This window comes from Melanotaenia boesemani, chromosome 2 (genome assembly GCF_017639745.1).
Source record: "Melanotaenia boesemani isolate fMelBoe1 chromosome 2, fMelBoe1.pri, whole genome shotgun sequence".
NCBI lineage: Eukaryota > Metazoa > Chordata > Actinopteri > Atheriniformes > Melanotaeniidae > Melanotaenia > Melanotaenia boesemani.
The window spans coordinates 28,303,371-28,320,632 of record NC_055683.1 but is presented as its reverse complement, the minus strand read 5'-3'; the positions used below and the strand labels follow the sequence as shown (position 1 = coordinate 28,320,632).

Below are 17,262 nucleotides of genomic sequence, written 5' to 3'. Positions count from 1 at the left end.
GGTCATAAACTAAAGAGATATGAAACATTATAAACTTTAACATTAAGACCAAAATACATGAGATCATGTTTTTACTTATATTATCAGATGTCATTTCTCATAATATTTTATCCTGGAGATGAATTCAGCATTTATTTCAATAAACCACATGAGATCAGGCTTTTTGGTAATGTGTTTTATTATGGTTTTCTCAAAATATTTTTCCCATGTACAGCAGTTTGCCAGATTTGTGGGTTCAATGGCAGATTATCAAAATATTCCTCTACAGATATGTAGATGAATTAGTTGTAAACTTAACTTTATATACTACATTAACAATCTGGGGTTCTCAACAACACCAAAGCTAAAAAATAAGAGAAAAGAAAATTCTAACATGAAACTCAAACTTGCCTCTAGCAGAATCTTCAAATTACTGTGGGCATTCTTTTATACATCAAATTATTTTCCAAACCAATAGCAGCATCTCTTCTTTTTTATTATTTTCTTCTGAAGATAATAGATTATTTGTTGTCACCATTCTTCTTATCTTTCTTTCCAGCCCCTTTCCCCTTGATTTGCTCTGCCTTTTCCTTTCCCTTTCCTCCTTGAGCCATTCCTTTTTGAAGCTGGGATGTGTGTATCTTCTCAATCAGAGAGAAGCAGTCTTCATCTGGACTGATGGGGCTTGTCACCAGTTCCCCCTGCTCATTTGTGCATGTTGTTATAGGATTAGCTTTAGTACTACGGTAGGGAGATGATGGCCGTGAACAGGTTTTCCTGGGACTTGCATGAATTGGAGAGCGATGTTTGGATTTAGCTTCTTTCTTTGGAATAAGATTCAAATCTAAGGATAGGGGTTTACCAAATACTGGACTAAGAGGTATTACAACATTTTCTCCTGGGGCACCTAGAGTTAGAAAGACTTCTGGAATTTGATAATCCTGTTTTGGTCCCTTTAAACAGACAAAAAAAAGAAAAAAAGAAAAAAGTCAATACAAATGCTAAATTAATTTCTTTTTGTTAAGAATAACTTTGGACTGAGTGAAAATCTTCAAATGCTTTAGAAGAGCTTACCAGCTGTGGTGTGATACTCATGGACACCCTCACTGTCAGCTTGAGGGAAAAAAAGGAACATGTTATTGTTCTCACACTTTTCTCTCAGTAAAAGTCTTTTTCCAGTCAGTGGCCAACTGCAGGCAGATATCATCATATAACAGCAATCCACTACTGAGAAAGTGTTGATTGAAACTATCATCAAAATTAAGTCATGCATGCTAAGTCCTTTTAATTTAATGTATTTCCATGCCAGTCATCACGGATGTACCTGACAAGTAAATACTAAAGATTAGTATGTACCAGCATCACCTTATACTGTCTCGGAATATTTGTATCACAACGTGAAAAAATATGTTTTTTATTTTATTTTTGTTACATTTTAATATACAGTCCCAGCCTAAACGTTTGGACACACTTTTCCATCAAATCTAATGGGAAATTGTGTTCAAACATTTGAACAGTAGGGTATATATTATATTTTTGTGTTGAATTTACCTGTGCTGAGGAATGCTGGTCCTTCTGAAATTCTGTGTCTGGGGTAAATGAAGCAGATTTGGGTAAGGCCAAGGTAGAGCTGTACTCGGGATTGGCCATTTGGGGATGGGAGGTACTTCTGGAATAGGACTTCTTTGATGTGGCAGGTGTACCTTCATCCACTATGATATGTGGTGGAGAGGCCTTGGAAATAATAATAATAATAAAAATAAAAAAGATTCAATCAGTGGGTTGTCATGCTGGGTTTTACTAGCTGTTTACTAAGCATTTTTACTTAGTATATGTAATGTGCTTTTATTCCTGTATGAATACAGATGGTATGGTACCAAAACAAAAATGACAAATGCAGACTTACTGGGATTTCAACCTTCATATGTCCACTGTTTTCCTTTGTTCTAGATTTTCCACTTTTGCCTGATAAAGTCATAAGTGCAATATGTTGATCATATGGTGGCTGTACTTGAGTAAAGGTGGCAAATGAATCAGCTCCTGCAGCTGTTGAGGAGAGTCAAAAGTCACTTTTATATCCGGAAGACAGACAACTTACGTTTATCCATTCATGAGTATTTGTTTTTCTAAACTATGGGCACATTATTTAAAGCATTTCCATCATGTATTGGTGTGGCATGGGTACTTTTACTAGGCTGTAAGGAACAACGCTGCTCCTCCATACGTCCACTTTGTGCATGTCTCATCATCTTAAAGAATTGGTCCTGCTCAGATGAAGATACCTCCTATAAAAATGAAAGAAATAAAATAAATTACAAATAAGGCATGTAAAATAAACTTATCAGACAGACAGCGCAGACCTCTGCTAAGCCATTGTATTTTTTTTCTTTGCCAATGATTATGGGTATTATTTTGAGTTAGAAGCTTTAATGGCAAAGTTATCTCTATCTTCCCATAGAAGAGTCCTTTAAAGAAATTTCTAAATCCAGGCGGTCATCTGGATCACCCCCATAATCTAATCACGTGTTCTTTATTCTATTTCTGATATTTCCAGAAAATTTGATCAAAATCCGTCTATAATATTTTGAGTTATGTTGCTCTGAGACAGACAGACAGACAAACCTACACCCACGACAACATAACCTCGGCCTTGGCAAAGGTTAAAAAAAGAGAATGAGAGAATAAGCTTTTTATGTCATCGTTGACATGATTTTAAAGGCTTAAAAAAGAGATTATGAGATAAGAAAAAAAATATTGGTAAAAATAGAAGCAGTTTAAAATACACAATGGTATTTGACCTGACAACGCTGGTCGGTTTTAAAAGAGGTAGCAGTTTGGGGAGGTTTAACAGATGTATCTAATGTGAGATTTTTGCGCTGAGCAGAGGGGGTACTCAGATTCTTGAGTACTTCAGGTGCAGAGCATCTCTGTTCATCCATCCTTGAGCCCTGTGGGAGAAAAATAGGTTGCTGTAATACTTGTTTTGTAGATTTTTAGATCCCTTGTATGACATTTTTAAAAAACCCAGGGAAACAAATAAACGATATCCAAAATGTTTAAATTGATAGACAATACTACATATGGAGCCAACCTGGACTCTTGAGACCATGTAACACAAGTGGCTTGCATCCCTCTCAGCAGGAGTTAGCGCTGATGTGCTACCTCCATTCTGTATTCCTGGTAATGAAGGAAGAGACATCCGCTGGTCATCAAGCCGTTGTCCCTGAATGTTTGCCAGTAAGTTGAATAGCTTTTCAGAATCTTGACATGGAAATATGGGGAAAAAAAGGTTTTATGCTGCACACAATTGTAATTTCATTATGTTGGCTCAAGAGATAAAGAAACAAACATGCAAAAAATATGCAAAGAGACAAACAAGATTCTAACCTTGGGACTGTGGATTCTGAGGGAGTTGGTGTTTGGGTGTAGTCTTGGGACTAACGTTTAATACACATCTCTGTTCATCCATGCGACCCCGATTGGAATGACTCATTAATGTCATGAAACCCTCAAGTTCTGCAGGATTCAAGGCCTGGTTAAAAAATGAAAACAGTACTCATTTAGAAGCAAATTAAACATTAGAAATGCACTGCCTGGGAAAAAAAATTACATACACTAATATTTCATTAGACTGCCATTAGCTTTGATTACGGCATGCATTTGCTGTGGCATTGTTTTGATAAGCTTCTGCAATGTCACAAGATTCACATCCAGTGTTGCATTAACCTTTTTTGCCAAGCTCTTATACTGATAATGAGAGAGTCTAACCACTGTGCAAAGCCTTCTTCAGCCCATCCCAAAGACTCTCAATGGGGTTAAGGATTCTGTGGTGGCCAATCCGTATGTGAAAATTATGTCTCATGTTTCCTAAACAACTCTTTCACAGTTTGAGCACCATGAATCATGGCATTGTCATCTTGAAATATGGCTGCTCCATCAAGGAAGAAAAGTTCCATGGAATAACCTGGTTATTCAGTATATTCAGGTACTCCGCTCACCTCATTCTTTGGGCACATAATGCTGCTGAACCTAGACCTAACCAACTCTGGCGACCCCAGATCATAGCCTGCCCCCACAAGTTTGTATAATAGGCACAAGGATGATGGTTGCATCACTATCTGTCTCTCTTCTTATCCTGATGCTCACATCACGCTGGGACAGGATAAATCTGGACTCATCAGACCACATGACCTTCTTCCGTTGAATCCAATCTTCATGCTCCCTTGCAAATTGAAGCCTTTTTCTCTGGTTAGCATCATTGATTAGTGGCTTTCTCATGGTTACACAGCTGTTCCCTTGAGTTCTCTTCACAAGTTTACTATTAGACATAGCTCTGACTTCTACAGTTGTTCTTTTTTGTTTTGATTTCACCAATAATTTAAGTTATCGCCAAACACGATCATTCAGGATTTTTTCCAACCACACTTTTTCCTCAAAGATGGTTCCCCACTATCCTTCCAGTTTTTAATGAGTTGGACATTTCCTAACCTAATTTTAGTCGTTTCTGAAACTTCTTATGGCAATGCAAGGCAAATTTATTTGTATAGAACATTTCGTGTACAAGGCAATTCAGAGCACTTCACATAAAACATTAAAAAGCATTACAGATGCTGCAAAGAAAGCATTAAAAAGTAGTAAAAGGCAGCAACAAAAGAAAAAAAACACAATAAAATCATTAATTAAATTAAAATGATTAAAAGCAAGTTAAATGTTACCATGCAGATTTCATGCATAGTTGCATTAAAAAAAGAAATGTTTATAACCTGGATTTAAAAGTATCTACATTTGGTGAAAATGTAGATGTTTACTCTGCTTGATGGATGCCAGTGATTTGACCTTTCTTAAAACAGATTTACATCTTTTCCACACTGACAGGATGTGTCTTTCAACATGGTTGTTTAAGCAATGAGAAGCTACTCAAGTTAAATAACTTATTGCAGCTGAAAGATAATTCACCGTGCAGTAATTATCCAATAGGATAAACCCACTGGTTTAGTTAAAACCAGACCAGTCGGTGTATGGTTTACACGAAACCACAGATGGGAGGAGATCTAAAACCTAATTTTTTTAAATGCTTATTTTGTTGGTTGACATTACATCTAAGGGTTCAAACTTCTGTTACAACTTTAGTACAAACCTGTTTTTGACATATGTTGTCTTTAGTCTTTGGCTGCTCCATGTCTGAGTTTGGGCTGAAGAAGGCTGAACGTGCAGGGCTTGAACTGGGAGCAGATTTTTCATTAACTGGTGAGCACTGCCCCTCTGGAGGTTGAATTTGTGGTAGGGAACACCTTTGGTCATCCATTCTGGAACCCTGAAAATGCATTATATCAGCAATTACCTTAAAAAAACAGAGTTAGACATATCAAGAACACAATTTTAACATCTATAGGAAGAACAGTAAATTTCCCATTAAGTGTGAATTTCAGTTAAACTGTTCTTTTTAATTTTTTGAGTAATATAACTAATTTCCAAGTATATGAAAACTCATTCTATGTTAATTGTTTTGACATGGCATTTCCATAAAAATGTCCATGTCTTGGTCTATATATGAATGCAGTTTGTGAACACGTAGATTTAAATAGCATGTGTTGGCATTTCTTCCTCTTTGAAAATGAAATGTGCTAACCTGGACTTTGGACACCATGTAACACAAGTAGCTTGAGTCTCCATTAGAAGTGCTGTCTGTATTCTGCAATCCTGGTAATGATGGAAGAGACACCCGTTGGTCATCGAGCCTTTGACTCTGAGAACTGGCCAAAAGGTTGAAGAACATTTCAGGATCTGGAAGTGAAATGAAAATTGAAAATTAAATTAGAACTTGTCCGATCCCATGACATCTGATCATAAAGGTAATGGTATCAGGGGAAAAAAAGTTAAATGAAAGGAACTCTGAATCATTATCAATATTTATTATCATTGACAACTGATTTACTTGCAGCCAGCTTGTTCTCTGAGTGCTTGGGTGAGCAGGGAGCACTTCTGCTAGGATCCAAGATGCAGCATTGATCATCCAGACGTCCACGTTGGCCATGGGAGATCAAGTTTAGGAACTTTTGCTGTTCCTCAGGTGTTTCTTCCTATTTTTGGGAAAAAATATTATGATAAACATTACTGAAGTGTAAAGAGCATTTAACATATGATTAGACAAGCAGAGGTAACTTTGACTGCTGTATGATAGACAGAGCAGACCTTTAAAGAATTGGAGCGGTAACGCTGAGAAGGAACCTGTAACTGATTGGCGGGTACCAACAGATGCTTCTTGTCTGCATCTGGAGTACTGTGTGTCAGGGAGATCTGAGGAGTCAAACTTTGATAGTCATAACTGTGGAGTTCCTGAGAAAGCAAAGCACATTTAAGGACAGACTCACTATTGTTGCTGCAGTTCTTATTTCAGTAGATGTTACAGAAATGCAGAACTATTGATTAGTTGCACAGAGAAATGACCTGCTCTGAGGAAGTAATAAACTTTTCATACTTGGCCCTTTTTCTGTTTGAATATGTTTAAATAATCATTTCTGTCAAATGGAAATATGGATATATATTTTTAATAGCTCACTTAAAGGCTCACCATATCACATACTAAGTCCAGGAGCCATCTATCTATCATAAAATAAAGGTGGTTAACTTGATATAGTCAAATTTAAACTATTTACAATACAGAGGCACAAATTCAAGCCGCTGTCGTAAAACAATTCTGCGCAAAGGATCTAAAAATATCAATACTAACTTTATACTAAGAATATCTGCAAAACATCTTACCTGTGAGTTAGCAGCTTCTGACTTGGAGTCCACGCCAGCCGATGCCATTATGACAATATTTCAAAAAGCCAAAAGGTCCCAAACTGAAGAGTGTACAAGTACAAAATTATGTTTTTGTGATTGAAAGACAATTACAAACTCTTTTACATGGAACCCTTTGCGAGATGGAAATGATTCCAAGTGATGCAACGCCAAATGATTTCTGAATATGACGAGGGAAGTGAGTGTTTTAAATAGTTTGCAGTCCTGAGTATTAACCTATCACTATTAAGACCCAAGCTGCTGCCCCATTCTCCAATATGACCATCTGTAATCCCAGATGAAAACATAATCCTTAGCATAGAGAGGGATGATCTCCATAACTGGTAGGTTCTTCCTCTTGACCCAATACTGAAAAGTTCCTGTTTGTTCATTTTGAAGCCCCATGTCATCACTACAGAGAAGGTGCATGATATTAATATATCTGTCACTAATATAATGACACATCTGTAGGATGTATAATACTTTTTCCCTCTTTGTTCAGTTCAGCAAACATTTATTTCTAATTCATAAAGTGGCTGCCCACCATGTACATTTTTTTCCCCCAGGCAAAAGACATCTCGGTTTTCAGAGGCAATTGAGCAACTTCTTTCATCAGCGATAAAAAAAAAATAAAAATAAAATAAAAAAATCACATTGAGCATAAATTCAGTAAAAGTAAAAGTAAATTAACAAGTATATCTAGCATACATGGAATAAATCCCAAGGATCTAAGAAAACTTAAAATCTTAAGCATTTTAAACACTACTAGATCAGATTAAAGTACACAAAAAAATGTTTCTTTTATTTATTTATTTAACGATTAGTAAACAAAGAACCCACCATACAAGTGCCAATTAATATATTAAGTACAAGTTCATGTGCAATATTTTGTATTTCAAATAATATTATCTCATTACAGCAGGTGAGACTCTTTGTCAAGGATAAACATTCTTAGATGTGGAAAAAATATACCTATAGAAACAAGAAAAATTCATTTAAACACTATTATTTTCTATTGTATACATCTGCTTGTATTAACAACCCCATACATTATATTTTCATAACACATTTGCTATGATATGATCATGTTTTTCTAATTACATAATATATTTGATTTGCGTAAGTAACCCCAAAAAAGACATTTTCATTAGAATAGCGCAATAACCAAAAGACTAATTACTTAAATATTTTCCATAGTTTCAAATCAGCAGAATACACAACCGAATACAGAACAAACAATAAAAAGGACATTCTAAAACAAAATTAGTTGTTTTCTTCCATGGCTACATCTAAAAATTCTTTTCATAATTTACTTTAGATGTCAGATATGCAGCACAGAACACAAGCTACCAGTCAAATAAAGACTACATCGTTATTACCATGTACTCCTCATACTAAGATTTAGGACTGGGATCTTTGTCCAGACTCTTTAAGTCATCGAGGAAGCTTGTTGGAGTCAGGATGTGAGATGACCCTATTAAAAGGACAATTATTTAAATATTAAAAAAAAAAAAAAAAAAAAAAAAGAGGGGAAAAGGGCAACATTTTTTGGAGGATTGATTCAACAATCACAACTTACCAATGAGTACTTCCCATTTCCCTTCTGTGGCTCGAGTGACTTCATAAGCGGAACGCATCTCCGAGTGCGTCACCCCACCAATCACAAAAATAATAAGACGAGGGCCAGAACGATATTCTGTTGGAGATTTATTCTTGTGCCAGTGTCCAAAACGTGCACTGCTGTAAAAGAGTTATTATTAACTACTCGTCTTAAATTTTCACTTTGCATAAAGGGAACCAGAAAAACAATGTCATAATGAAGATTACAAAATTAAGTCTGTGGTTTGCATAAGCTCCATTTTTACAAGGAAACTGTAGAGCTTTCTAAGTAAAGCTTACCTAATATAACTTTTTTAACTCAAACTAACACTGCCAAATGCAGCCCTACAAACTCAGTTACAGGGACAAAAGCAAAAAAAATGGATAGCATAATTTGCCTTTTTTTCCAAAGATAAAAATGTAAAGGGTATAAAAAAAAAATAAAAATTTTAAAATGGAAGAATCATCACAAAAATACTAGCTATTACATGCATTTACATAAACACTAGAAGTGAAAAGACCCACCTGACTGCAGTCTGAGTTGTGCTGATTGCTGCAGGTTCAGATATGAATGACCACTGTTTCCTGTCCAGCTTGTCATCTATGGCATTCTGCAAAAGAAACAAACAAATGGTTTAAAGTGTTGAATGCAAGTTTGAGAGCATAAACCATCAACAACTGACACCCAACTTCAGCCTTAATACCTCCATGATGTCCTTGATGGTGGGTGTCCATCTAGAGAGTTGATATGTACTCTCAGTTCGTTCTTTACGCTCGGGAAGTGTTTTCCCAGCATTACGACCCTAACAAAAAGGTGATCCATGTAACAAACAGAGAAAAACATTATTATTATTATTATAATTATAAATATAGTATGACAACTTTGAGACTAACTGTAGTCAACAAATTCACCCCAGCTATGATGTTACAGCCCAAGTTTTGCAGATTGGTGATAATGGTGCTGTCGTTCTGTATGTTTGCATGCTGGATGAGCTTGGCAAGGTTCTCCTCCCCGATGCCTATATGGGTTGTAGGAGTTCATATGTGGCCAGTTATTAAATAACAAAAGACTCACACAGATGACTGTTGTTGAACACACACACAGACAGTATAATAAATAATAACACCAAAACCTAAAACATTTCTGTCACAAGGCCATACCTTTTTTCTTGTGGAAAATATACAGCAGTATGATACGGATTTTGTCATAGGTACTGATATCATTGTTGAGGAGTACAGGAACAATGCTTTTCATGGCATCTTTTATAGGCTCCCCATCTGCATTTGCTCCCATTACCAAGTCCTGTGGAAGACATCTGATGAGCTAATGCAACTAAAATATCAATCACCTACTCTGACAGTCAGCTAACACCCAACATAAGGCAACTGAAGCAAGAATATGACTTACTTGTTTGTTACATTAATTTCTCAACAACGGTGTGACACAACTATACAGAAGTAACATCTATAACCGGGTTCTTCCTTACAATGCTTAAGAGATTAATGTTGGTAATGCATGAAGTGTAACTGCATAATAATCTAAGGATGTTTAATCTTTTTTTTTTTATTTCCCAGCAAACAGATTAAAATACTTTTATGAAACACACTGTTCAGAGCCACATTTGTATTCTATGAAATGTCAAAATAATGGCCACTTGGGCCTCTTTGCTTAAAATCCAAGCCTGGACATTTTTCTTTAGTGGAATCATAAGTACTAAATGACCTTAATAAAAACTCTTGTTCAGCTTAATGTAAAATTTGGACTAAGCGTTGTTAAGGCCGATCAATAATACTACTTTGTAAACAACTGAGATATCACTTTGTCAACAACATTGCAAACATACATGTATTCTTGGATTCCTTAAACTATGTAGAACACTTTAACAAACGGCAGCTGAAAGAACTCTTGCTGTTTGGATCACACTGTCCATCTTAGAGCCAAAACATCCCCACTGGATTAAAGAGGCAGCTTTCAGACATGCTGACAATCCATTAGTGAAGTTGAGTGATTTAGTGATACAAAAAGGTCCCATTAACACTTGTACCTCATAATGCTTCTAGCATGCATGGCTCATCCTGTGTGCTTGTGACTTATCTGACACAGCACTAAGCATGGTGGAATACATCACCTCTAAGAGCATGTCTGGCACACACAAACAACATAATGGGGTTTGGCACAGGTCTGGCCTGTAGCTTTATCTCAGGCTTTTGCTGGTGAAAGGATTTATGCATAACTAAGTGGTACAAGTGTATTACACTCATAGTAATGACATAACTTCTTTGCATTTTTTAGACATATGGATGTGGTTATCTGCTCCCAAGCATCTTATGTAATATTATGTCTATGATTTTCCATTAAATGTTACCACACTACCAGTAGTATTTGAGTATACACTAATAAAAGAGTTATAAATAAAAACAATGTTAGGTTTAGGTCACACTGAGAAATTCTCAGAAAGATCCGTTGTCAAACTATAACACAGTAAAATATATCTTATACCCTAGCAAAATACAAGCTACAGACACACCGATTCTGAGAATATGTCTATTTATACCTGGAACCTCAGATGTAGATTGTATTAATAATCAACAGCGCAAGTGAGCTTACAATGAATGGATGAATGAATCATAATTTAATTTATAACATACATTTCTTTCCATGATCACAATGTTTCACCATAATGGATGCAGATCAGTCTTTTAAAGAGAACTCTAAGAAAAAAGTCTTGATTTCTATTGAATACTCCATACTGACCTGCTCCACTTCACAAAGTTTATCCAGAGAGGCCTTGAATTTGTTCATACAAGCCTCTGCCAGGTGCAAATGAGTAGAGTACTGTGAAAGAAATGACATACATTCATTATTTATTAATAAGAGGTTGCAAAATAATCGTGATAATTATATAAAACCTATGAACATAATTCACTGCTGTTGCATAAGAGAGGTTACAAAATTTAGGGCTGCTCTACTTAGTGGTGTATAGGAATATTAACTAAAATTAGGTTAATTTCTAGGTTTACAGTTGTTCAACTAATCAACATACTATTATGATGTCCAATCACCAAACAGTAAAATTAGTAAACAAGAATCAGATTACAGAAATTAATCCTAATAAAATATGTTTGAAATCTTATATAAAAAAAAATCTGCATAGCTCTAGCAGTGGTAATCAGAACAACCCCTTAAGAACTGCAACAGCATTATCATTACTAAGCAGATAGAAACAGTTCCGATATCTCTTTTTTATTTTCACTCACCATGCTCAGCTCCTTCTGATACTGTGGCATCTTCTTTAACATCTGAGAGAGATCTTTTATGTTGGCCTGAAATACAAAACATTTTGCCAAGCTTGCATTATAACACTCCTCTGTATAATGTAAATCTGCATTGACTAAAAAAACTGGGTGATTGATAAAAAAACTTACATTGTCAGTGCACATTCTCTTGCTCTCACAAAAGGTGCGAAGCAGCTCGGTCACTTTCCTGCAACAATGAATTTAGAAAAAAAAATTAAAAGTAGTCACCTTATGCACAAAAATGCTATTGCTGTGTATCAGACTGCAGCTTAATTACTGTAATAAACAGACACATTTATTAAATTTTAAACAAGACTTACTACCGAATAAGAAAATATTTCAAACTCTTGAGGCCACACACTGAGAATCGCACAAAAAAAAAAAAAAAAAAAAAAAAAAAAACGTGTAAAAGCAACTAACCATAAGTTGTTGGAAAGTAATAGGGCGATCAAATAATAGAATTTTATTTGTGACTAACTTACTTTGTTACATCTGCAATGTGCATATGACGGAGCTGAACCCAAAGTTCATCATCTTCATCCAGTAACACTTCTCTCTCTTTAGCATTTCCAATGCCAGTTGTCTGGTAACTTAACATTAACAACATTATAGAACACATAAATATGGGGAAATAGTCTACAAAGGACACCATACAAACATGGCAAAGTAAAACAGCAGCAACTCAGATGCAAGATTTTACTCACGAATATATGTCCTGTTTGATATCTAGCAAGTCATAAGCCATTGCTTGCAAGGTCAGCTCATGCAGAAGAGGGGAGATTGGATCAAACCCACGGTCAACAATCAGTAGCTGAGACCGAGCCTTATCTGGACCCTAAAACAAAGCAAAACCAGGATATCACCTTAAGCTAATGAAATATCATACCAGCTTTATTTGTATAGCACTTTAAAGCAACCACAGCTGAACAAAGTGCTGCACACAAGTAAAATCAAGATACAAAAACAAATATAAAAAAATAAATATCATAAATATCTGATTTAATTAATTAATTCATGAAATAGATGATCTATTCCACTGAACATGTATATTATACAACCAATCAGTTTGCATGGGGATCAAACACACAGGAAATGTCACATCAGCATTTTAAAAAAAAGTTCACTGTCTGAAGCAGCATGGTGCAGAACTTCAGCAAACATGTACATCTGGGTTGACTAAAATCAAATAAAAAAAGAGTGCTTATGATGGTTTAACATGCTAATGCACTTGAGATATGGAGAAGCAAAAATGGAAAAGTAATACCTGCCTGTTAAGACCCATCTGAAGAGCAAGGAAATGTCAGCTGAGAAAGACAGAAAAGAAGGAAAAAGTGGAAAGGTCCAGCAAAGCATGAAAAATTATCAAGAAAAAAAAACCCAGAAACCACAGAAATGTTCACAACCTGTGAAGATGAGAGGCTGTGCAATCCCAGTAGATGGAAAAGTTGGTTTAGCAGAAAACCACAGTATGAAAAGATCCCCTTTAGGATTTTTGTGAAATAACTGAACTGATGCAGCAGCATCTGTATGGCTTGGTGTGGGGTAGTGGTGGTAATAGTTACCTCTCCCATGCTTGGGTTGTCAGCTTTGTGAGCAGTAAGGCGCTGAGAGACCTCTTCAGCCAGTCTAGCATTTTCTTCTGGTCCCCTTAGAAACAAAGTGTTACACAACTTTGAGTAATTTCAGTTGCAATCTCATTTTAAACAACTCAAGTAAGGCTTCCTTACTTGCGGTATCGAACTGCAGGGTATTCCTTAAGTGTGTCACACAGTGTTGCAATTTGCTCTGCCAGGTTTTCCATCATTTTATCTCTACCTTCAACTTGTTTGGAACTGTAGAATGAGTACATGGAAGTTGGGTCATCCAGGGAAAACACCTACAGGGACCAAAAAAAAAAAAAAAAAAATTGTTTTCTGTTTGGACAAATTACATTAACATCCAAGCAGGTCTCTTAAGGTTTGCAAACAAAAACAGAAAGAAAGCAGCATGGCAGCATTAAAATGAGGAAGAATAAAATCTGTGCAACCACAGAAAATGTATTTAAATGAATTAGAGAAGAAAATCTGCCCACCTGAGACTCATATGGCAGGAATGCCACATTGATCTCTTTTAAAGTCTTAATAATCTTGGACACTCTGGATTTCCCGATCTCAGCAAAGAGACCATCAGGACAGGCTATGGAAAACAGGAAATTATTACTATAACTTAATTCTAATTTATTTCTAACTGTTAAGCCACAATGCATTTGAAAATAATTTAATATTTTTTCAGTATATGCAAATGTTCCCATCTTACTGTCAGTGAAGAAGACATGTGCTGCTTTGTAAGTAAAGGCTGCATCTCTGAAGTCACTAATGAGAGCACGAACTGACTAGAATTGAAAACATATTTTGTTTAAAGAATTTAGAATATGAGAAAAATCTTACAGAACATGTATGATCACAAATAAAAGACAGAATTCTGAGGAAAAGGCAACAGTTAACCTTCTCCACTGGGGTAATCAAATAAATGGCCTCTAAACTGGAGATGGGCTCCCTGCGTTTATTGATGTCCTCCACAACTAGGAAATGAAAGAATAATAAAAACACAAAAAGACAATAAATAACAAAAACACAATGTTAAAAAAAAACAATTTTAGTTAGGTCACTGCTGAACATCTATCAGACATGTAGTTGTTTTAAGGTGGTACATTCATCCAGAAAAATTGGGAAGATGAATGATGAACATTTTCTGCATGTCTAGGGCAACACTGTTCATTTACAAAAATCATGGTCTGAAAATATACAGCAAATGCTGATTTCTTATTTCATACTCTATATAACACAAGACCATCTGAAAACTTACTAGTAACCCCCTCTGCCAGAATGTCAGACATCTTGCAACAAGATGACAGAATTCGCATGCTCATGTGATCCACAATTAAAACCTAAATGGACAATATAATGGGGTGAATTTAATGTTGTTGTTTTTTATAATCATTTCTTTTATTTGTAATCCTTATTAGACAACTGTTACCTTCCATTCTCCATCTTTCTTTACACTCTTAATGACCCCATTGAGAATTTCTGTAAACACAAAGAGAAAGACAGACATGGTTAGAAATATTTAACTATGGAGGAAATATACCAACCCCAGAAGTAAAAGCTATGTAAAATTTAGCACTGACTCTAATGTAAAGAAAAACTGATTCTATGGAAAACAGGAAATCATCCCAAAACTAATTTGTTACTTCAAAATTTAATTAGAATTTAAACTCTGTAAGTAAATGAAGGGGGTAAAAGAAATATTAAACTGAACATTGTGGCTGTCTGTTTAGAAACATGACGACTCAAAGTTAAAAGTAAGTTATGTCTCTAATTTTTTTGTATTCACAGATTCAGTTAGGTGTAACTTCCTTGTCTTATCCTCTTGAGACATGACAACGTACAAACCTCAGACAAAAGCATTGTTATTCTAGTAACTTCAAAAGACACAGCATGCAGCACATGTTGCCACCATGCCAAAATTGCTGCAAAAATCAAATACATTTTTAAAGTAATCTCAGCTTGTTTAATCGTTTTTTTCTAAATGTATTAAATGCAAAGGAAGGACAGTCATCCAACAGAGGGGAGCTGGACCCCATTTCTACTGCTCTTAAATTATAACTAGCATACTAGCATGAGCAAAAATTAAGTTTACAGTCATGATTGTGAAAATTTCCACAAAGCAACAGATCTTAGGTCTAAAAAGCCCCTAGTAGCCACCAGTTTTTCTCTGCTGTGTGCAAAAAACACATATTAACTATCTCAAACATCTCCCAACCCCTGACACACGGAAACGACTTATCTATTTTGACTTGAACTCCTTTTTTTGTTTGGTTTGCTTTTTTTTTTTTTTACTTAAAACTTTATTTTCAGTAATAACCGATATATTTATACATATATGGAATTTTTATTATGACTGTCAAAATTAAAACAATTATGCAAATAGATGAAGCTGAGTGCATAAACAACGGTCTATTTATCGTAAAATTACTTAATAGTATACACTCATGTGAAAAGTCAAGTTAATATTTTTCAATCATTTCTCTTTAAGCTTTTTGAATATGGATTGTAATGAAAACGTAGATGTTAGTCTCAGGAAAAGACCTAACCACATATGATCTACACCCACTTTACTTCCGTAAAAACTTCCAAAACATTCTGACCGATGTCACAGTATTTGATATAGGATGCAAGACACTTGACTTAAACACAAAGTAACAAAAGCTGTGACTTTCGTAAAATGTAAATGCTTACAACTACAAAGTCTCAACAGTTTAAGTCCATCTTTAGCAGAGTTGCTTGACTTCCTTTTGTATTAGCTACCGGGCGTTAGCCTACTAAAACTTGGGCTGTCACAACGTTTTCACTCAGTGACGTCGTACTTATTATCTACCAGTCTACAAAATACAAAATGAACCATAATGTATTCTCACTAAATAACGGTACCAATAGATGCAACCAAACTAGAATAATTTTTTATTATGTTTTGTTGAGCGAAAACCTAATTCCCTACCGTTACGTTAGCGTTTTTAATGAGTGAAGCAGGAAGAAACGTTTGGTACACAAACGTTCTCTGTGAGACTTTCGCTGAAAGTTGAGCGGCAGTTTTTGAAATTGCTTTAAGATCGATACAAACAAACTGGTTTTACATGTAAGCTATGATAAATTTATCAATCCAGATAAATTCCAATAAACTTGTCACTTACTTTCTCCGACTACCGCTTTCAGCCCAGTCGGTGCCATCTTGACAGAAGACTGCTCTGCTGGAAAGTCAGCCACTTCCTTATGATTCAAGAACACAGCTTTTGCGTGTACAATATCGCCACCTAATGTACATTAACAGTATTGCAAGATTCTTATATTTAAAAAATATAAGGTTGGTACAGCGTAAACTACTTCAGTTACATAAAAAATAATTAAAATTTTAAAATTATTAGAGTCACACATTAGAGTCATTATGGTTTTTCATTACTTAACCTAAGTTTATGCGTTAGGAACTATAAGTTATAACTATGGCTGGGGAGTGGCTTATGTATATTATCATATTGTTATTTGGCATGACATCCATCACTTTTCAAAAGAGAAATTTTATTTGTCATTTTATCATATGATAAAGTAAAATAATCTAATTTAAATCTGACATTTAAAGTGAACTGCAAATATTAAAAAGAAGATCTCCAAGAACAGTCTTGCTTCAGGTGACAAACTTACAGACGTCCAGCTGGCTACTGCTCATTGCCAAATACATTTGAGGGTATCATCTGATGAGCATAGGCAAACCCATATCAACATATAAGCGTTTTACTGTGATGAAATGGTAAGAGGTGGAGTGGTTTTGGGGGCACATCCAAGGTCTAAGAGCGAACAAGGCACACGGTTCTCTTGGATATAGCCTGATGAGATTACTGTGCTGATATGAGGTAGCCAGTGTAATTTTATATGTGACCCATCATTTAAAATTATTATGAACTATTTAACCAAATATTTGACAGCAAATGTAACCTCCTTAAAAAGCCAGATTTTTTAATGACCACCTGTAGTTTTTTTTTTTTTTTTTTTATGTTTTCAGTATATTTACATA

The 17,262-nt window shown here is 35.3% G+C and overlaps 2 protein-coding genes across 4 annotated transcripts; both read right to left on the bottom strand.

Moving 5' to 3' along the window:
* Positions 1-169: 169 nt before the first annotated feature.
* LOC121652578 lies at positions 170-7,007 on the bottom strand. The gene is made up of 13 exons (XM_042005418.1): positions 6,742-7,007; positions 6,172-6,315; positions 5,915-6,059; positions 5,609-5,763; positions 5,117-5,293; positions 3,367-3,511; positions 3,071-3,240; positions 2,778-2,927; positions 2,165-2,264; positions 1,886-2,025; positions 1,531-1,713; positions 1,054-1,092; positions 170-932 (listed from the first exon to the last, which is right to left on the bottom strand). Exons 1-13 carry the CDS (start codon positions 6,787-6,789, stop codon positions 501-503), a joined length of 2,028 nt encoding a protein of 675 aa, XP_041861352.1. The 5' UTR covers positions 6,790-7,007; the 3' UTR covers positions 170-500.
* Positions 7,008-7,557: 550 nt separating this feature from the next.
* stxbp2 (syntaxin binding protein 2) lies at positions 7,558-16,451 on the bottom strand. 3 transcript variants are annotated; one of them, XM_042005513.1, is made up of 19 exons: positions 16,388-16,451; positions 14,674-14,723; positions 14,503-14,584; positions 14,142-14,218; positions 13,954-14,029; positions 13,730-13,833; positions 13,386-13,534; positions 13,221-13,305; positions 12,363-12,493; positions 12,141-12,248; positions 11,788-11,845; positions 11,620-11,685; positions 11,117-11,197; positions 9,523-9,664; positions 9,274-9,380; positions 9,066-9,164; positions 8,887-8,972; positions 8,342-8,502; positions 7,558-8,236 (listed from the first exon to the last, which is right to left on the bottom strand). In XM_042005513.1, the coding sequence occupies exons 1-19, from the start codon at positions 16,422-16,424 to the stop codon at positions 8,157-8,159; spliced, it is 1,779 nt and encodes a 592-aa protein (XP_041861447.1). In that variant the 5' UTR covers positions 16,425-16,451; the 3' UTR covers positions 7,558-8,156. The 3 variants fall into 3 exon arrangements, with proteins under 3 accessions (XP_041861447.1, XP_041861451.1, XP_041861460.1); XM_042005517.1 differs by having other exon boundaries at positions 8,342-8,499; positions 16,388-16,446; XM_042005526.1 differs by having other exon boundaries at positions 16,384-16,402.
* Between the last annotated feature and the right edge of the window lie 811 nt (positions 16,452-17,262).

What these genes read in the sequence shown, in the direction of transcription:
- LOC121652578 (XM_042005418.1), bottom strand. Translation starts at nt 6,789, where the DNA reads ATGGCATCGGCTGGCGTGGACTCCAAGTCAGAAGCTGCTAACTCACAG. An exon ending in AGAGAACAAGCTGGCTGCAA is followed by an intron (nt 5,764 to 5,914) that starts GTAAATCAGTTG and finishes TTTCACTTCCAG; the next exon opens with ATCCTGAAATGTTCTTCAAC. An exon ending in ACCAGCATTCCTCAGCACAG is followed by an intron (nt 1,093 to 1,530) that starts GTAAATTCAACA and finishes TTTTCCCTCAAG; the next exon opens with CTGACAGTGAGGGTGTCCAT.
- stxbp2 (XM_042005513.1), bottom strand. Translation starts at nt 16,424, where the DNA reads ATGGCACCGACTGGGCTGAAAGCGGTAGTCGGAGAAA. An exon ending in TCTGGCAGAGGGGGTTACTA is followed by an intron (nt 14,219 to 14,502) that starts GTAAGTTTTCAG and finishes TTCATTTCCTAG; the next exon opens with TTGTGGAGGACATCAATAAA. An exon ending in TATTTTCCACAAGAAAAAAG is followed by an intron (nt 9,381 to 9,522) that starts GTATGGCCTTGT and finishes CAACCCATATAG; the next exon opens with GCATCGGGGAGGAGAACCTT.